The 16,054-nt window shown below is 41.9% G+C and overlaps 1 protein-coding gene across 1 annotated transcript in view; it reads right to left on the bottom strand.

Moving 5' to 3' along the window:
- The window catches only part of RGS22 (regulator of G protein signaling 22), a 90,280-nt gene that overhangs the window by 12,127 nt on the left and 62,099 nt on the right, over positions 1-16,054 (bottom strand). Inside the window, exons 22-26 of the mRNA XM_044421460.1 lie at positions 15,248-15,409; positions 11,301-11,480; positions 8,075-8,224; positions 2,950-3,063; positions 1,935-2,043 (exon numbers count right to left, since the gene is read on the bottom strand). Of these exons, the coding sequence (XP_044277395.1) occupies positions 1,935-2,043; positions 2,950-3,063; positions 8,075-8,224; positions 11,301-11,480; positions 15,248-15,409 (715 nt within the window). The remainder of the gene's footprint in view (positions 1-1,934; positions 2,044-2,949; positions 3,064-8,074; positions 8,225-11,300; positions 11,481-15,247; positions 15,410-16,054) is intronic.

A 16,054-nucleotide genomic window follows, 5' to 3' on the forward strand; every position in this document is an offset into this window, starting at 1 on the left:
TTCCTGGTGGTATAAGGTGCAGATGCAATCAAGATATGTTAAGGATTGTAAAACATGGGGGTTCTATAGAGACCTAACAGAATTTGATCAAGTGATGCTTAAAACAGATGAGAAAATTATTAAAAGACTATGATTTTTTACTTGACAGGAAAATGGAAGAACAGGTTAAGGAAACTATGATAATATGGGCACAAAACTTTGGATTTAATGTTGAACTAGAAAAGTGGCAAAAACTATGGGAAAGAAACATTAAAGTAACTTTAGCAACTTCGTATAAAAAAAAGTATATAAAATGTTCTATAGATGGTATTTGTCACCAAGTCAACTAGCTAAGATGTTTCCAAATGTCAAATAGATGTTGGAAATGTAAACATAAAGTGGGTACTTTTTATCATATGTGGTGGACTTGTGACAATGCAAAAGAGTACTGGATTAAAATACATGGATGGATGGAGGAAATATTACAAAAACCCTTTGCTTTTAAATCCGAAGTTTTCTTGTTAGGCATTATACCGGAAGATGTTAACAGACAGGAAATCTATTTGATGTTGCATCTAATTACAGCGGCGAGGATTGCATTTGCTCAATATTGGAAAAGTGAGGAGCTGCCCACCGATGGATTGATTCTAAGAAAGATCTTGGACTGTGCAGAAATGGATAGGCTAACTTTATTGTTGAAGGAGAAAGAGGATACTGATTTCTATTGAACTTGGGACTCATTGGCTGGAGAAATGGGACTTGGCGTAAATTTAGAGATGTTTTTCAAACTATGATAAACTAACTGGAATTTGATATTAGAATGTTAAAAAATATGTAGTAGGAGGTTGACCCAGTAAATCCAATGTTAATGTTTGTGATGTTTGATTTTTTTTAGTCTTAGTTTAAAAATGTTAAAATATGAATGAATGAATGAATGAATGAATGAATGAATGAATGAATGAAATCAGTGTGGAAGGTTAGCCATAACTCATGTATGTTTCTCTGATTTTAATAGGAACTAATTGCAACTTAATCTGTATCCAACCCATTGTGATATTTTAATATACCTGCATGGGATTCAAATCCATAATTCCCATGAAGCACTACCCCACCATTTCTCTCTCTCTCTTTTTCTCTCTCCCTCTCCCTCCTACTTTTACACACATAGTCACATGCACAGGTTGACACATGAGACAAACTCTTCCCACGTACCACTCTATCTCAGCTTCTAGGGATGCAAGTGTTTAAATCTATAAGAACATAAGAAGACCAAAGGCCTAACTAGTCCAGCATTCTGTTTGCACAGTAGCCAGTTCAATGCCCCAGTAGGAAACCCACAATTGGGACATAAGTCCAACCTTACAGCAACCTTATGCTTCAAGCTTGGAAAGATAAACACCCACCACCCATCATCCAGGGGCCTGCAGTTCCTATTGTTCTCTCTGCATTTTAATTTGAATATCCTACCTCAATTTCTTCTGATGCTTCTTTGGATACATGGGATGCCTATTGCCAAGGTTGCCTATATGGGAAGGGGCAACTTTGAGGACCCTGACCAACTACAACCCCTTGGAATCTCCCAGGGGCTGAACCATTGTTGTCTGCTGCTGAATTGCAGTGGCAGTGGTGAAAAAACAATTGTGCATCTTGTTTTAAGGTAAAATTCAGGTTTTTTTAGGCCACTATCATGGTTTGTTGCTAATTATTTTGCTACTTTTGCAGCAGAAAATTTGAGATGGTGAAGGCCCCCTTGTGAGGCATGGTTGTGTCCCAGAATTACATATGGCCCATAGGTCACATGTTGCCCACCCCTGTTCTGCATGACATATCATGCTGGCTGGGGACTGCTGCAGCTGGTACAATTGTACGTGTAGGATGCTGCCTGTAATATTAAAACAGCTGCAAGTGGATTCATAACACACTCATTCTGCCACAGAACCTGATGAGAATCTGACCTGTATAAGCTGATGATGCTATTGATTTTTTATCTAGATCATCTTGAATCTTCAGAAGAACTCTTTCCTGCTGAAGAGCTTCTATGTACTTCGAATAAGTCCAGGACATCTGCAAGGCCAATTCAGAATTCAAATAAACAAATGAGGTAGTTATGGCATACAGATCTGAGATTGTTCCTGCAGCTTATGAGCATAAGAACCTAAGAAAAGCCATACTGGATCAAACAAAAGCTCCACATAGTCCAACACTCTCTATATATGGTGGCAAAGCAACTGGGCACAGGATCCCTCAAGTAGGATGGGTGTAAGACCTCCAAGCTTGGATTTGTCCAAGTTCTTCAACAACTGCTATAAACAGGCATGCTACCTCTACTGAAGGAGCTAGCACATAGCCAGGAAGGCAGTTAGTTGTTCAGCTCCTTCATCATTCAAAGACAGCAACTTCTAAGCCCCAAAGAGGTGAGTTGTATGTGAATATACAGTTATGAGCTTGCATGTGTGTGCATGTCCATGCCCTTAGCAGAGCTCATCCTTGGATGGCCAAAAATAGTGAGCATCCCTGTACAAAGGAATGAAATCGACTGGATCAGAAACTGCTTGCTATGTCACTTAATCAGTTTCTGCAGATCATTGATTTATATTGGACTTGGGGAAGCACTGCAATTAGGAATTAAGAAATAATTGGCAGTCCCCATATCTATTGTCTTTGCATAGATATTAAAATATCAGTCCTGATTTGGGGCTAGTGCCAATGTACTTCCCATTACTACAAAAAGGATCAATTACACGTTGGTCAGTAGTTGGTCAGTATCCAATGCTTACATAAATTACATTGTGCTAGTATAAGCCACTCTAGTGCAATCCCAAAAGCATCTGCTAGCATGACAGCTTTTCTGGAAAATCTGCCATGTCAGCAAATGCTACTGGTGTTGTGCTAGAGGTCTTTTACACTAGTGTAACATTATTTACTGTAGAAGTACAGTAATATTAGGTAATGCCTCTATAATTCAATCACCTGTCGTCCATATCCAGAAAAGCTCGGTGTAGATGAAAGTTCACCTTTATTCACTCTAGACTCAGCACCCAAAGCAGGCTTCAAAGCAGATGTTAACGGTGTCTTCCTCTGTGCCTAGTAAACAAAACAAAACAAAGTTTTAATTTTAGCTTAAGGTGGGTAAAGCTCAGAATGCCATGTTTCAAGGGGATTGTTAGACCTTCACTTTATGCCCCTTCATGTTTTTCTTCTTATCAAAATCTTTTAGATCAGTCAAGAACCATCTTCCATCTGTTTGGAAAGCTAGAGAAAATACAGAAGTATTCTTGGGTATTTTCCTTTCAGCTATGGGATTTCCTTCAACATGCCTGTAAACCAGACAGAGATGTATTTTGTTTTCTGCACACCTATGAACTCTTAATACTTCAGACAACAGGGAAACCAAAGCTTGGTCTTGACAACAAAGTGGGTATCTACACTAGCCAAACACACATCAGGTACAGAATCTGGAGAAGAGGTAATGAATTTGTTTTTTGTGTGGTTTGTGCTTGTCTGTGACTAGAATGGATAATGGCTAGAGTGGGAAATGGACCCAAAGCTGCAGAAAGGAGAGCTGAAGCAACTGGGTTTAACAAGGAATCATTAACCCAGCAAGGGTCCAGAGGAAACTCAGGGTGCTTCCACTGAAAAATCATTGTGCACTTATTCCTTCTCTTCTTCAGTGTGAAGGAAGCAGCAGTGGAAAACAAAGGAGGGTTACAAATAGAACACGTCAGTAAATTTCTGTATCTGAGACAGGGTGGCTACAGGGTAAAAGTTGAATATGGAAGATCCTGAGATGCTCATATCCTCACTGCCATCTCCTCCATATCCTGGTCATCTATTTAGTCCTTGATTGCAAGCTAGCTCTCCTCTAACTTCTCTTTCTTCCCAAGAAAACCCTTGGCTGTAGAGCTTCCTGGCAGCCAAACATCCACTCCCACACTCACCGTGGGCTTCCTACTACCTTTACTCTTTAGACCTGGAGGACAGAGAATCAGGAATCAAAGCAGGACTTGGAATGTGATCAGGAGTGTTATAGGAGATGCCAGATAAGAAGTTCATGAGATGAGGCACTTCAAGCTGCCCTGGAACTATAGCAAATTCTTCCAGGAGCTCTTCTCAATCATGAGTAGGAAACTTGTGGCCCTTCAGATATTTGAATCTACAGCTCTCATGATCCCTCTTCATTGGCTATGCTAGCTGGACCCAATGGAAGTTATAGGTCAAAATATCTGGAGAGTCACAAATTGCCCATCTTTGTTCTAAATGGATAGCATTAGCAATCAAAATACACTACTTAATATGTACCTTTCTACCTTTCCTCTCTTTTTCTCCTTAAGGGGTTTTCTCTGGTAATTAAAAAAGAAAAGAAAATATAGAAGCAGGAAAAAAGCAAAGTGTTGTGTGCATGCACTCCAGTGAGATTCCCAGGCGCTTATGAGAAGCTGCCTGTTTTGGGGGGACTAATAGCTCAGACTCTGAGGTTGAGGTGGAGTTGGCTGAACCAGACGGGGCTCAGAGCTCAAACTTTGATAACAGGACTGTAACAGACAGGCCTACACCTGCAGACTCAGTATCTCAGTACCAGTCTGAGCCTGCTCTGGATGAAAGTAGCTCAAGGACACCCACGGGGCCCAGTCTTCCTGCTCGTGGGAATGAAGCAGAAGAAGTATGAGAGGGAGGAGATTTGGAAATGGGTAGTCTCTCAGATAGGGAACACCAGCCTCCGGAAGATGTGGACCTGAGGGCCCATCATCACAGCCGCAGGATGGCCCAATTAGCAGCTCAGAGTACAGAATGCAGGTGCTCCCAGTTCCACAGCACCCCTCCTTCCAGAGACAGGCCCCAGAGGGTTCATAAGCAAAGCTCTGGGTAAAAGGGAGCAGAGAAGGTTCAACATCTCTTTGTGTATGCTCAGAGGCTTGTGAATGCTTAGAGTTTTCTATGTGAAATAAAGATGCTTACAAGAAGTACTGGAGAGTCTGTCTTGCTTGGGAGGAAACACCTAGCTCATGACACAAAGAGAGGTAGTTGTAAAAGGAGGAAGTTTGTTCAGAAGCTCTAAAGGCAGGGTAATTGCACAATAAAAGCCTCCTCTAGAAGCACACCAGGATGGCAGTTGTACTAGGGTTCTCTACATGGTCCCATGCCTGTTTCTCAGAGGAGGCCACTGCAGCTGTCTGGGTCAAAAAGGAAACTGTTAGTTCTTCACCTTCCTCCTCATCTGGCAACCTTCCGCCTCCATCTCCAGCATGCCTACTGGGGAGGGGGTAGGGAAAGAAAGAGACTTAGAAACAGTGTGCTGGCCATGCGCCTGTTTCTTCCCATCCCTTCTGCAACTTTTGGAAAGGAGGGGAGGCAATGGAGATGGTGGCTCCAATGTCAGTGGAACAGTGCGGTCTTTCCAAGTTGTAATCTGAAATGTTAGGAGCTAAGCATGGTGCTGAGCATATTTTAAGGGATGAGGGGGATAGAATTCAGCACCATGGATAGCTCTTTTCAAGTTCAAACTAAAACAGAGTGGCTACACTGCCAACTGACACTGGGGCCAACAGTCTCAACTAAGAAATCTGCTCTTCCTTATACTGGCTCAGGAAATGAAGTAGCATTCACTTCCACCACAGTTAACCTCTTGGACAGGCTTAGTACCTGCATCCTCCCCATTGCCAAGGATATTCTGGGAAGTGTGCGTGCTCGTCTCATGGTTGGAGCTAGTTTTGTGGGGTGGGGGAAAAATGAGATTTCAGTTTCCCAATATTGTTCGATAAGGGTACCAGTCTGTACTATTGGCAGAAACCCTATTTTGACCCACTGTTCCTTAAAAAAAGGTAGGAATCTCTACCAGCAACTGAGAAATTATCTATTCCAATCTTCTGTTCTGTTCTGCTTGGGTGTTCAGCAGTCCACACTCAAGTGATTCACTTTGCTAACACACATCTTTTTAGATGATTTGGCCAATACATGCATGAAAGTAACCCTCTAGAATAAAGACTTTTCTCTGGAGATTTGTGAAAGTGTATGGATTTTGGCATCACTGTAAGCTGTTTCCGTTTGGACTGAGTTGGCTTTAACTTGCAGGTTACATTTTAGCAAAAACACACATGGGGTTTATATTAAAACACTGTTACCTGTTTCAGCTCCTTCATGGATCCCTGCCTTGTTGTGGCGAAGGGGCTTGCGTAGCTCAATGAAGCTATGAGCTAAGCTGTGCAGGGCCACCCAAGATGGACAGGTCATAGCAGAGAGCTCTGACAAAACGTGATCCACTGGAGAAGGAAATGGCAACCCACTCCAGTATCTTTGCCATGAAAACCCCATGGACAGTACCAAAAGGCAAAAAGATATGATGCCAGAAGATGAGCCCTCAGATCAGAAGGTGTCCAATATGGTACTGGGGAAGAGCAGAGGGCTAGTACTAGTAGCGCCAGAAAGAACGAAGCGACTGGGTCAAAGCCAAACGGACACTCAGTTGCAGATGTATCTGGTGGTGAAAGGAAAGTCCAATGCTGCAAAGATCTATACTCCATAGGAACCTGGAATGTAAGATCCATGAATCAAGGCAAGCTGGATGTGGTCAAACAAGAGATGACAAGAATGAATGTCGACATCTTAGGAATCAGTGAACTAAAATGGACAGGAATGGGTGAATTTAATTTAGATGACCATCAGGTATACTACTGCGGGCAAGAATCCCTCAGAAGAAATGGAGTAGCCTTCATAGTCAATAAAAGAGAAGGAAAAGCAGTACTGGGATACACTCTCCAAAATGACAGAATGATCTCAGTTTGAATCCAAAGCAAACCATTCAACATCACAATAGTCCAAGTCTATGCCACAACCACTGGTGCTGAAGAGGCTGAAGTTGACCAGTTCTATGAAGGCCTACAACACCTTCTAGAATTAACACCAAAGAATGATGTCCTTATCATCATGGGGGATTGGAATGCTAAAGTAGGAAGCCAAAAGATAACTGAAATAACAGGCAAGTTTGGCCTTGGAGTACAAAATGAAGCAGGGCACAGGCTGGTAGAATTTTGTCAAGCGAATACGATGGTCATAGCAAACACTCTTTTCCAAAAACTCAAGAGATGACTCTACACATGGACATCACCAGACAGTCAACACAGAAATCAGATTGACTATGTGCTCTGCAGCCAAAGATGAAGAAGCTCTATACAGTCAGTAAAAACTTGACCAGGAGGAGATCAACCCTGACTGCTCTTTAGAAGGCCAGATCCTGAAGATGAAACTCAAATACTTTGGCCACCTAATGAGAAGGAAGGAGTCCCTGGAGAAGAGCCTAATGTTGGGCACAATAGATGGTAAAAGAAGAAGGGGACGGCAGAGGATGAGGTGGCTGGATGGAGTCACTGAAGCAGTCGGTGTGAGCTTAGGTGGACTCTGGGGGATGGTGGAGGACAGGAAGGCCTGGAGGAACATTGTCCATGGGGTCGCGATGGGTCGGACATGACTTTGCGACTAACAACAGCTACAACAAGCTGTTTCAAGATCCTAGGAATGTGGAAATTGAATGTAAAGAATGAATTGGGTGACCATTTTTGGAAATAAAGAAACGGTATTTATAATGTATACTTTGGTGTACAGGCAGTCCCAGGGTTATGAACAACCCATACTTGTGAACAAATTGCGATAAAGTCTATTAATTTTAAAAAGTTACTGCAGAAAATTGTCATCTCCATAGAGAGAGAGGAAGTAAAATGGGAGAGATGGAGACCTCCAAAGCATGCCTTTGTGCCTGTTCAGAGAGGGAAAACTCTCCAGCATTTCATTGCTGCAAAGAGGAGGCACTGGTGAGTTTGGGATGGGGGCGGGCTAGAGATAGTCACAGTTTTTCCACTTTCACAGGGGTCCTGCACCCCAATCCCTGCAAATTTGGAGGACTGACTATATGTGATCCAGCTTACATACAAATTCAGCTTAAAGATGGATTCCCATTTTCTCAGGAAAGGGACTCATTCATAACCCAGGGACTGCCTGTATACATTTTCTCTGGCTACCACAGAATTTGGATCAGGCCCATATCAAGATTGTTTTACCATCCAGCCTGCTAAAGTTGTTCATAACATAACTTAGCTCTTCTCACCTTTTCTTCTGCTTCTCTTGCTCTTTTCAGTTTCAGTAGCCGTCTTTCTTTTCGCTTTTCCAGAAGAGGCATAATCTTCTCATCAGCCAAATTGCCTCGGAACTCACAAAATTTTGGCCAAAATTTGAACAGAAGAGCAAAAACAGTCATCTAAAGCAGGAAGAAGAAAGGGGAAGTCTCGTAGTGTGACACTATACAGAAACATACAGTACTGCAGAAAATGAGGATATTTTGCCACCATGATGGAGATATTTCTTCTCTAATGCATAGCACAAACCTCCTCCACCCTGCATGTTTTCTGATATTTTACTCCAGACTTGCACATGCTTCTCATCAGTATGTTTATTGCAGATGAGAAATCTTCCTAAACCACAGTTTTAAAAACTCTTCTTCTAAAAACATTCTTCTAACTCATTGGTTGCATTAAGAAAACTATTAGCTAGTGTATTCTATTTGTTTTTAATAATGTGGGGTTTTAAAAAACATAAAATATGCATCAGAATTATTGCTTTTAGTACAACTGTCATCCATAATATTCCACTTAGACAGAGAAGCAAGTTTCCTTTCAAACATTAAGAGAAGGGGATTTTGCCTCTGGAGAAGTTCTAAAACAATACTACATATCTGTGAGGAATGTTTAAAGTGATATAATCTCCTTGCAGGGTCTGCTTTAAACTAGAGAAAGAAAAACAAGTTTGAAAGCAATGACAGAGATTCAAAGCATGACCTCAATTAAGGCATTAACGCCATGAACCAATAATAAGATGCATACTTTGAAAGCTGAATTACATTCAGTGGCTCTGGAAATTGTCACAGGCAAACAGAAGAGATTCAGTGAAGGCTCCCCCCCACCCCACCCCCGCAGGCAAAGGACTTTCATCAGGAGCATGACATGCATAGAAAGGGTTAAAAACAACAATCCATCTTGCAAACCAGAGTCCAATCCGCCTGCAACTGCTTCTGAATGTGGAAAACTAAGGAGGCAGCTTCAGGCTATTTACTATTGCCTCCCCTTTCCCTCATTCTTCTTCTATACTTGTTTTCCACCAGCAATTGTGCATGATATTTACAGCTAAGGAAAACCAGGATGCCTATTACGTGAAAGCGCTTTAGTGCCCATGTGCCACTATGTCGGAGAGGCAGTCAGAACCATGTGTCAATCATACTAGGTAACAGACTGCATGAGCTCTAACTTGGGGTGTGTATTGTGTCACCTGGATGCCTCCCCAATCACATCAGTACATGTTGGCCACTGGTCAAGAGATCCCAATGCCTTGGATGGTAGGAAAATGCTGTATGAATCCCACCAACAGTTGTTAGCTTGTAGCTTAGTTATGATGTTATGAGGACTATGGCTGATTGGGTTGAATCCAGACTAGCCCAGTAATATTATTTTTATTATTTTATGTTATTAGAGCATTTCTATGCCACCCCTTGCCGAAGCCTCAAGGCTCCCTAATAAAGGAGGGGAGGGGGCAATCTGGGTTGACTCCCTGTGCCCCTTCCTATGTTGGATCTCATGCTGTCATGACCAGTCCTCCAGAGCAGCAACAGGGGCTACAAGGGGAAGGGCCACATCACGTTTTCCCAGTGCAAGCGGAACTGCACTAGGCATTACTCCAAACACAATCTACCGTGAATGTCCTGAGTGATGCTATATAAGGTTTTGGCCCATTCCAATTGCCCAGCCAAGCAGATTCTCAGTGGGCCCTCCTGAACAGTTTCATTTGTTAATGGGATAAAGGGATGTCAAACATCTCTTTCATAATCTCTTTAATTCTTAGTACAGGCCTTTCTGAATAACTCCACGTGAATACATACAGACTCTGAAGCATCCTGAACTCAAGGAGTACACCCCCCAAATACACACACACACTTTCCTACTAGGGACAGCATCTCATGATGCTTAACTCACGTCCTCTGACCTCTTGTTACAAAAATGTTTGCCATCACAAAAAACCTACAAATTCCTTTTCTGTACAAACCCTTTTAAAAAGGGAGGTCTAAGGTTAAGCATTAGTGAACTTGCCCTGTGGTGTGTGGGGGGAATTCATGGCTCAGGCAAGATTTTAATCCAGTTTGTGTGGACCAAAGGCCAGTGATTCATCCACTATCCATACCAACCCTGTGAAATAATCTTTCAGTATCTGGATAAATCTTCTCTCAGCTACAACTCTGAGTTTTGCTAGATTTTCCATTTGCATATCAGGTCTTTATCTACTTCATCATCTGCCAGAATGCAGTTGTTTCCAGACTTGTTGTCTCTTGGATGTTTTATCGATTTGTGTTAACACTTCTTTAAAATGTGAGGGATGGCAGTGATGGACAACTGTTTGTGGTATTTTGAGCAGAAGGGAGGGAGAAAGTAGATGAATGTATTTTAAAAACAGGCACATAAAAGGTAGTAATAGTCAGTGGTCATCAGTATACTTTTTACAAATTTGGTCAGTACAGGAGAATGAAGGTTTTTCTTTAAAGTGAGATGTAGGGGGGGCAATACAAGAATCTACAAATGGATCCAATAACATTATTCATCTTTTTAAAAAGGTCTGATAAAGCTGCCCCTTTGCACTGCTGACGTCTTTGGAAGTTAGTAATGCACAATTTCAAAGATTTCTGTACTCCTTCCTCTCCACAGCACACATGCTGGGATACGCTGGATTTTTTCATGCAAACAACAGCTCCTTGGCTGCCTCTGTGAATGATTCCCTGAGTTTCTAGAGTAGCTTTCCAGAGGTCACAAGTAACTGAAGTGGGAAGGATGCCTGAGAGGGTGCAGTGGTTAAGAGTGCTGGTATGGGACTCAGGTAATCTGGGTTCTAATCCCCACTCAGCCATCGAGCCACCTGGGTGACACTGAGCCTGTTACAGACTCTCAGCCCAGTGTATCTCTCAGGGTTCTTGTTCTTGTTGGGATAAGACTGAGAGCAGGAGGAAGAGGGTCATATAAGCCACACATTTTCTTTAAAAATGAAAAAGGCAGAATATAAATCAAATAAATACATAATCTCTCATGCATAATTGGAAGGTCTGCCTATGACTCCTTGGAGCTATTCTTCACTTTTATGTTTTAATGAGGTAAGATCCAAAGTTTGCTTTCCTGGGGACAATTTTGCATCCACCCAGTTATTCACAGGCACAATATTCAGCCCTCAAAAACAGAGGCCTCTTTTAACACTCAGGCCCAATACTTCCCAACAAAACTTAGGATATTGATTCTTTGTACCTGTGCCTCTCTAAACACGTAAGGGCCTAATTCTCTCCTGTGCTCAATAATCTTCTGGGCTTGCTCCTCAGGTATGTCGATCTGAATTGCTGGTGGAATGGCAGAATTAATGAAGCAGTTGATGATCATTGTAATCTTATTCTGGATAATAGCATCCTCACAATGGGAATGGCACATATCCTGAAAAGGAAAAAGTGTGATTTGCAGTGCACATGCTCAAACCCCCTTGTGCCCAGTAAATTGTGCATTAACCCACAATTTGCTATAATATGCAAACTGTCTCAACACTGTAAGAGGTGAATTTTCCACCACCTCTGTTCCACAGCTATTCAGCTGATTAAATGTTAACACTATCAAGAATTCATGCTAACTTTCTCCTATGTGTTCTCTTGTTTTTGCACAACAAATGACACCCTGAACCAAGGAATCTCCTTGTGGAGGAGGACAGAAAACTGGGGTGGGGGGATGGAATGGACAGTTCTTGAAAGAGCATGGATGAAACTCTGCACAGGTTCAGTCCATATTTAACATTTGTTTGGATGTCCCATTTGTCTATTTCAAGACCCCTGTATAATTCTGAATCACTGCGAAAGAGAATCATTGCTATGTGCAGAGACTTTCAGTTAATGTAAGATAGGTTATGAAATAGAGTAAACCCATATTTAATACATTCTAAATTTGCAATTCTATAACAAGTTTTTAAACTGACTTTGAGTAGCCATCATCACTTAGAGTTAAATAGTTGTGGTCCACCAGACAAGGGCTTCTTGTTCTCCTCATCTGGTGTCTCATTAGGAACCACAAGGTTGTCATCACACAAGAATTCAACGACTTTAACACAGTCATGTGATTCTCATGCAAATGACCTGAAGCCATTTTTGTGCACAACATGTGAAAATTAGCTCCAGGCCTCCTGGTCTTTCAGTCATGTACTTCCCCACCACTACTGAGAGAATTGGAATAATGCTTCACAGTGAATTGTATTCCCATTAATCTCAGTGGAAATAAAGCAATAATCCTTCAATAGCCCATCTCTCATTGCATGCTGAAACTGGGCCTCCTCAAATTCAGCAAGCCTACTAGCTCAGCAGAGTCTGTGCCAATGAGAAGCATAGTAGTTCTTTTGCTAGCACAGTGGAGGAATTGCAGGCAGAGAATAGAACAAAGGAAAAATGCACTAAGGTTCTGCTGATCTGTCAGCAGCCTTCAAATAGGCACTCGGAACCATGATGCACAAGTCAAGCCAGGAATCAAATCCAAGTGTTGGGGTCAATAGTTCTAGGGAGCCAAAACCAGCGAAGGCTATTGGTGCTCAGGCCAAGTCACACCCTGAATAGACAGTGGTGGTGGTGGTGGTGGTGGTGATAAAATAATCAAATCTAGCCCTTCATGGTGGGCAACCAATGCTCTGAGTGGTGGAGTGATGCCAGTACTCCTTTATGGTCCAAACAGGAGTGGACAACACAACTCATGGGCTGAATGTAAAAAGAAAAGAAAAAGAAAAAATGCATCTGCAGTGAACTCTAAAGGGGTTAAAGTTGCATGTAAGCTAGATTTGACTTTATTGGTGCTCCATAGTGCTACTCATGCCATTTTTTCTTAAAACACAGACACAGAGCGAGTCAGAAGGGGCCTCCCAGGCCATCTAGTGTGACCCCCGGCTCCAGCCAGCTCTGCTCATGACATGCCTACCATGTGCAATGAAAACGATGAAGATGATGGTGATACAATTTTAACATTTATTTTCTGACCACCCAGGAACATGCAGCCTGCAAGAGTGGGTAGAAAGAGGGCAATGATGCCCCATGGACCTCTCAGAATTGCTCACTTGGCCTGTAAAGATGCTCTGAACAGGGAAGCTATGTACAGAACCATGGATTCCTGGTTATGGCCAGACAGAAAACTGTAGGGAATGAAACAACATTTCTGTCTGACCCATTTCACACCAGCAAGAAAGGCCCAGCTTAAATATCTTTCTCAATCCAAAGCTTAGGGACTGATACCATTCGGACAATCAGACATTTAATTAACAGTTTTGCTGTTTTTTAAAGCTAGTTCTGGTCCTCTCCTATGGATAGGTAGGCTGTATGGGGACCTTTGGCTGTTTATCCCCAAACCCAGTCCCAGTCCATATGAAGTTCCTGTGCCTGCTATTTGTATTGGAATGACAGCTTCTGCTGGGAGCCCCCATTTCAAGGCAGACACAGAACTCCTGAATCAGATCTAGCTGTCCATACTGTAGACTAGAGGTTGTGGGGGGATCTTATGATCCATCTGTATCACAGAGGATCCACAGAGGTGGATCCAAATCTAGATCCCACCCACACCCATTGTTTACTTTTAAAGAACAGTCACATTATTACTGATGCCAAGAATACGATCACATTTAGTTTGGCCTTTAAAGTAGCTGGAATGCAATGACTACCCTTTTGAGACATGGCCCTTATGTTGCAGTACCTTTCTGAGAGCTCTGTCAGTGGCAGACTGAAGGTGATCAGGACACAAGGCACCCATTTCATTTTTAGGAAAAGTTTTTAAAAACTTGAGTTATCTTACCCCTCAAGATGTTTGATCAGTTGATATATTATGGTTTTTCTGTGTTCAAACTTCATTTTATGGGCACAAACTGACTTAGACTTAAGCATACCTAATTCCATGTCAGACTGTGATCTTTGGGACTTGTTGTATATGTATAATTATTGTTTGCATTTTAAAGCATTTTCAAATAGGACAGACACACTCATACATACATGTTGCTGGGAGAGCACTTGTCCATCCACCCCTACTTCAGACAAGAAGCTGAGCTGAAAATGCAGCTTATGGTAGATCACTCAGGGTAGATTGAAACAGTACATAAACCCAGTGGTGAGGTGGAGCCAGAGATCACGGGGATGCAGAAAGGAAAACTGCTACAACTGATTTGTTGAGGTGCTTCAAGGCAGCTGCCTGAATTTTTGTACTCTCTTTAGAGACATGGCTATGGGGACTTCCATTACGAGGTTCTGTACTTCAAGACATACTACCACACCACTGCATAGACCAAGTAAATGGTGCTAGTCAGAATCTCCTCAGTATCTATAGGGTTGTTAGGTTCAGTGGTCCAGTACAGATGTTATGTTCCTGGCATCATCCATCATTACCAGATGATCAAGTGTATTGTATGTGTTTGCATGCTTCCTTCCATAGTTAGCCTTATCCAAGGTGTACTGTTATGTTTGCCTTGGCTCTAACCTAGGTGAAATCCAACCAGGGTTGCTGTCATTAAGTATAATCTGATACCAGGGCTTGAAATGGGTTCCAAATGCTGATTATTAGAACCAGCCTGGTAAGAATTTATCAGAATTAGTGCTGGTGCAATTGTAAAAGGTTAAAGCAAACTGTGGAGGGGAGTGAGATTCACGTGAAAGGGAAGGTGATGGACGGTGTGAGTACATTGTATGCACCCTGTAAAGACCTTACACCCTGTAAAGATGCAAAGACCTGGTAAAAAAACCAGTATAAGTAGGAATGAAGGGGAATTTCTGGTGTGTTCCCCTCCCCATCAATAGTTTCTGGATTTTTTCCCCAAGCATTCACATCTCTGTTCTACTGGGAGATTAAGCATGGTATGCCTAGACAGGTGTAGCCTGAGGTAGGATGTATGTACCTTGCCAAATCTGTCTTACTAGCTGGCTGCTAATGTCACAGCAGCCTGTCCCATATTACATCTGGCAACCTTAAAATGATAGTGTTTTCTGATATCCAAGTACAAAGCAGAGGGCCTTTAACTATCTCATCCACATAGTTTGCAGAGTTCCTTAATGTGACAAACCTCAAGCTGTCAGTGGGCCATCCCTAGCTTTACAATTCCCACGCAATCCCAATAAAACACTATTGCTGTAGATAGAAATATCACAGTCCACATTGCACAGAAGGTGCATTATTTCCACTCCTTGATAATATTGTACCTTATATTTCTGCACCTCCTGCCAGAAGATCACTCCGTTCCCCAGTAAATCTCCTTTCAGTGACACAAAGCGTTGGAACTGTAAGGCTGTGATGGGATTCAACAGAGCTTTACGGAAAGTAATTATTTCCTTAGATGAAGAAACCCACTTATTGTCCACATGCTGTCACAAAGAAGCAAATTGAGTAAACTATTTCAAAAAGCAATAACACAAGCATTAGTTAGAGTAAACTGATGCTTATCTTTACACTGACCTTAACATTCAGTAGTTTATTACATGGACACAATAGAACTTGGCAACCATTTTTTCTCTCCCACTCTTTTGTTTGATTTGGGTAGCATTTCTTTGGAAGGGACAAAGGGGGAAAGGAAATGACTAACCATGATTTAGAACATATAACTCTGTACTGTCAGTTTGGAAATGGCTATCATTGTTGACTATGGCAAGAGACTTTGCTTTTTGGTGGAGGGTTGAAGGGTTACAAATAGAAGGAGAAGATCAGTTTGAGATCTTGTAAAAACAAACAAGAGAGAGGAAGGAATAGGCAAACCACAGGGCTTAGAAGTCTAAAACTCCCTTTGACAACAATCTTACTAACAAAAATTGCTTTGAAATCCATTGCCATGATTGCCAACAGAAGCTGTAACTTTGTTTTTCTTGGAAATACATTTTACCAACAGTCAAATGTGACTTAACATCATCAAGAGATTTAAAGGATCTTCACACTAAGAAAACAGGAGTGTGGAAAGCAGGTATGACTAAGTAGAAAGCTCAAAAGTAAACTGAAATAAATCATTAGAATGAATG

Source organism: Varanus komodoensis, unplaced genomic scaffold (assembly GCF_004798865.1).
Source record: "Varanus komodoensis strain SLA01 unplaced genomic scaffold, ASM479886v1 scaffold12, whole genome shotgun sequence".
NCBI classification, from domain to species: Eukaryota; Metazoa; Chordata; class Lepidosauria; order Squamata; family Varanidae; genus Varanus; species Varanus komodoensis.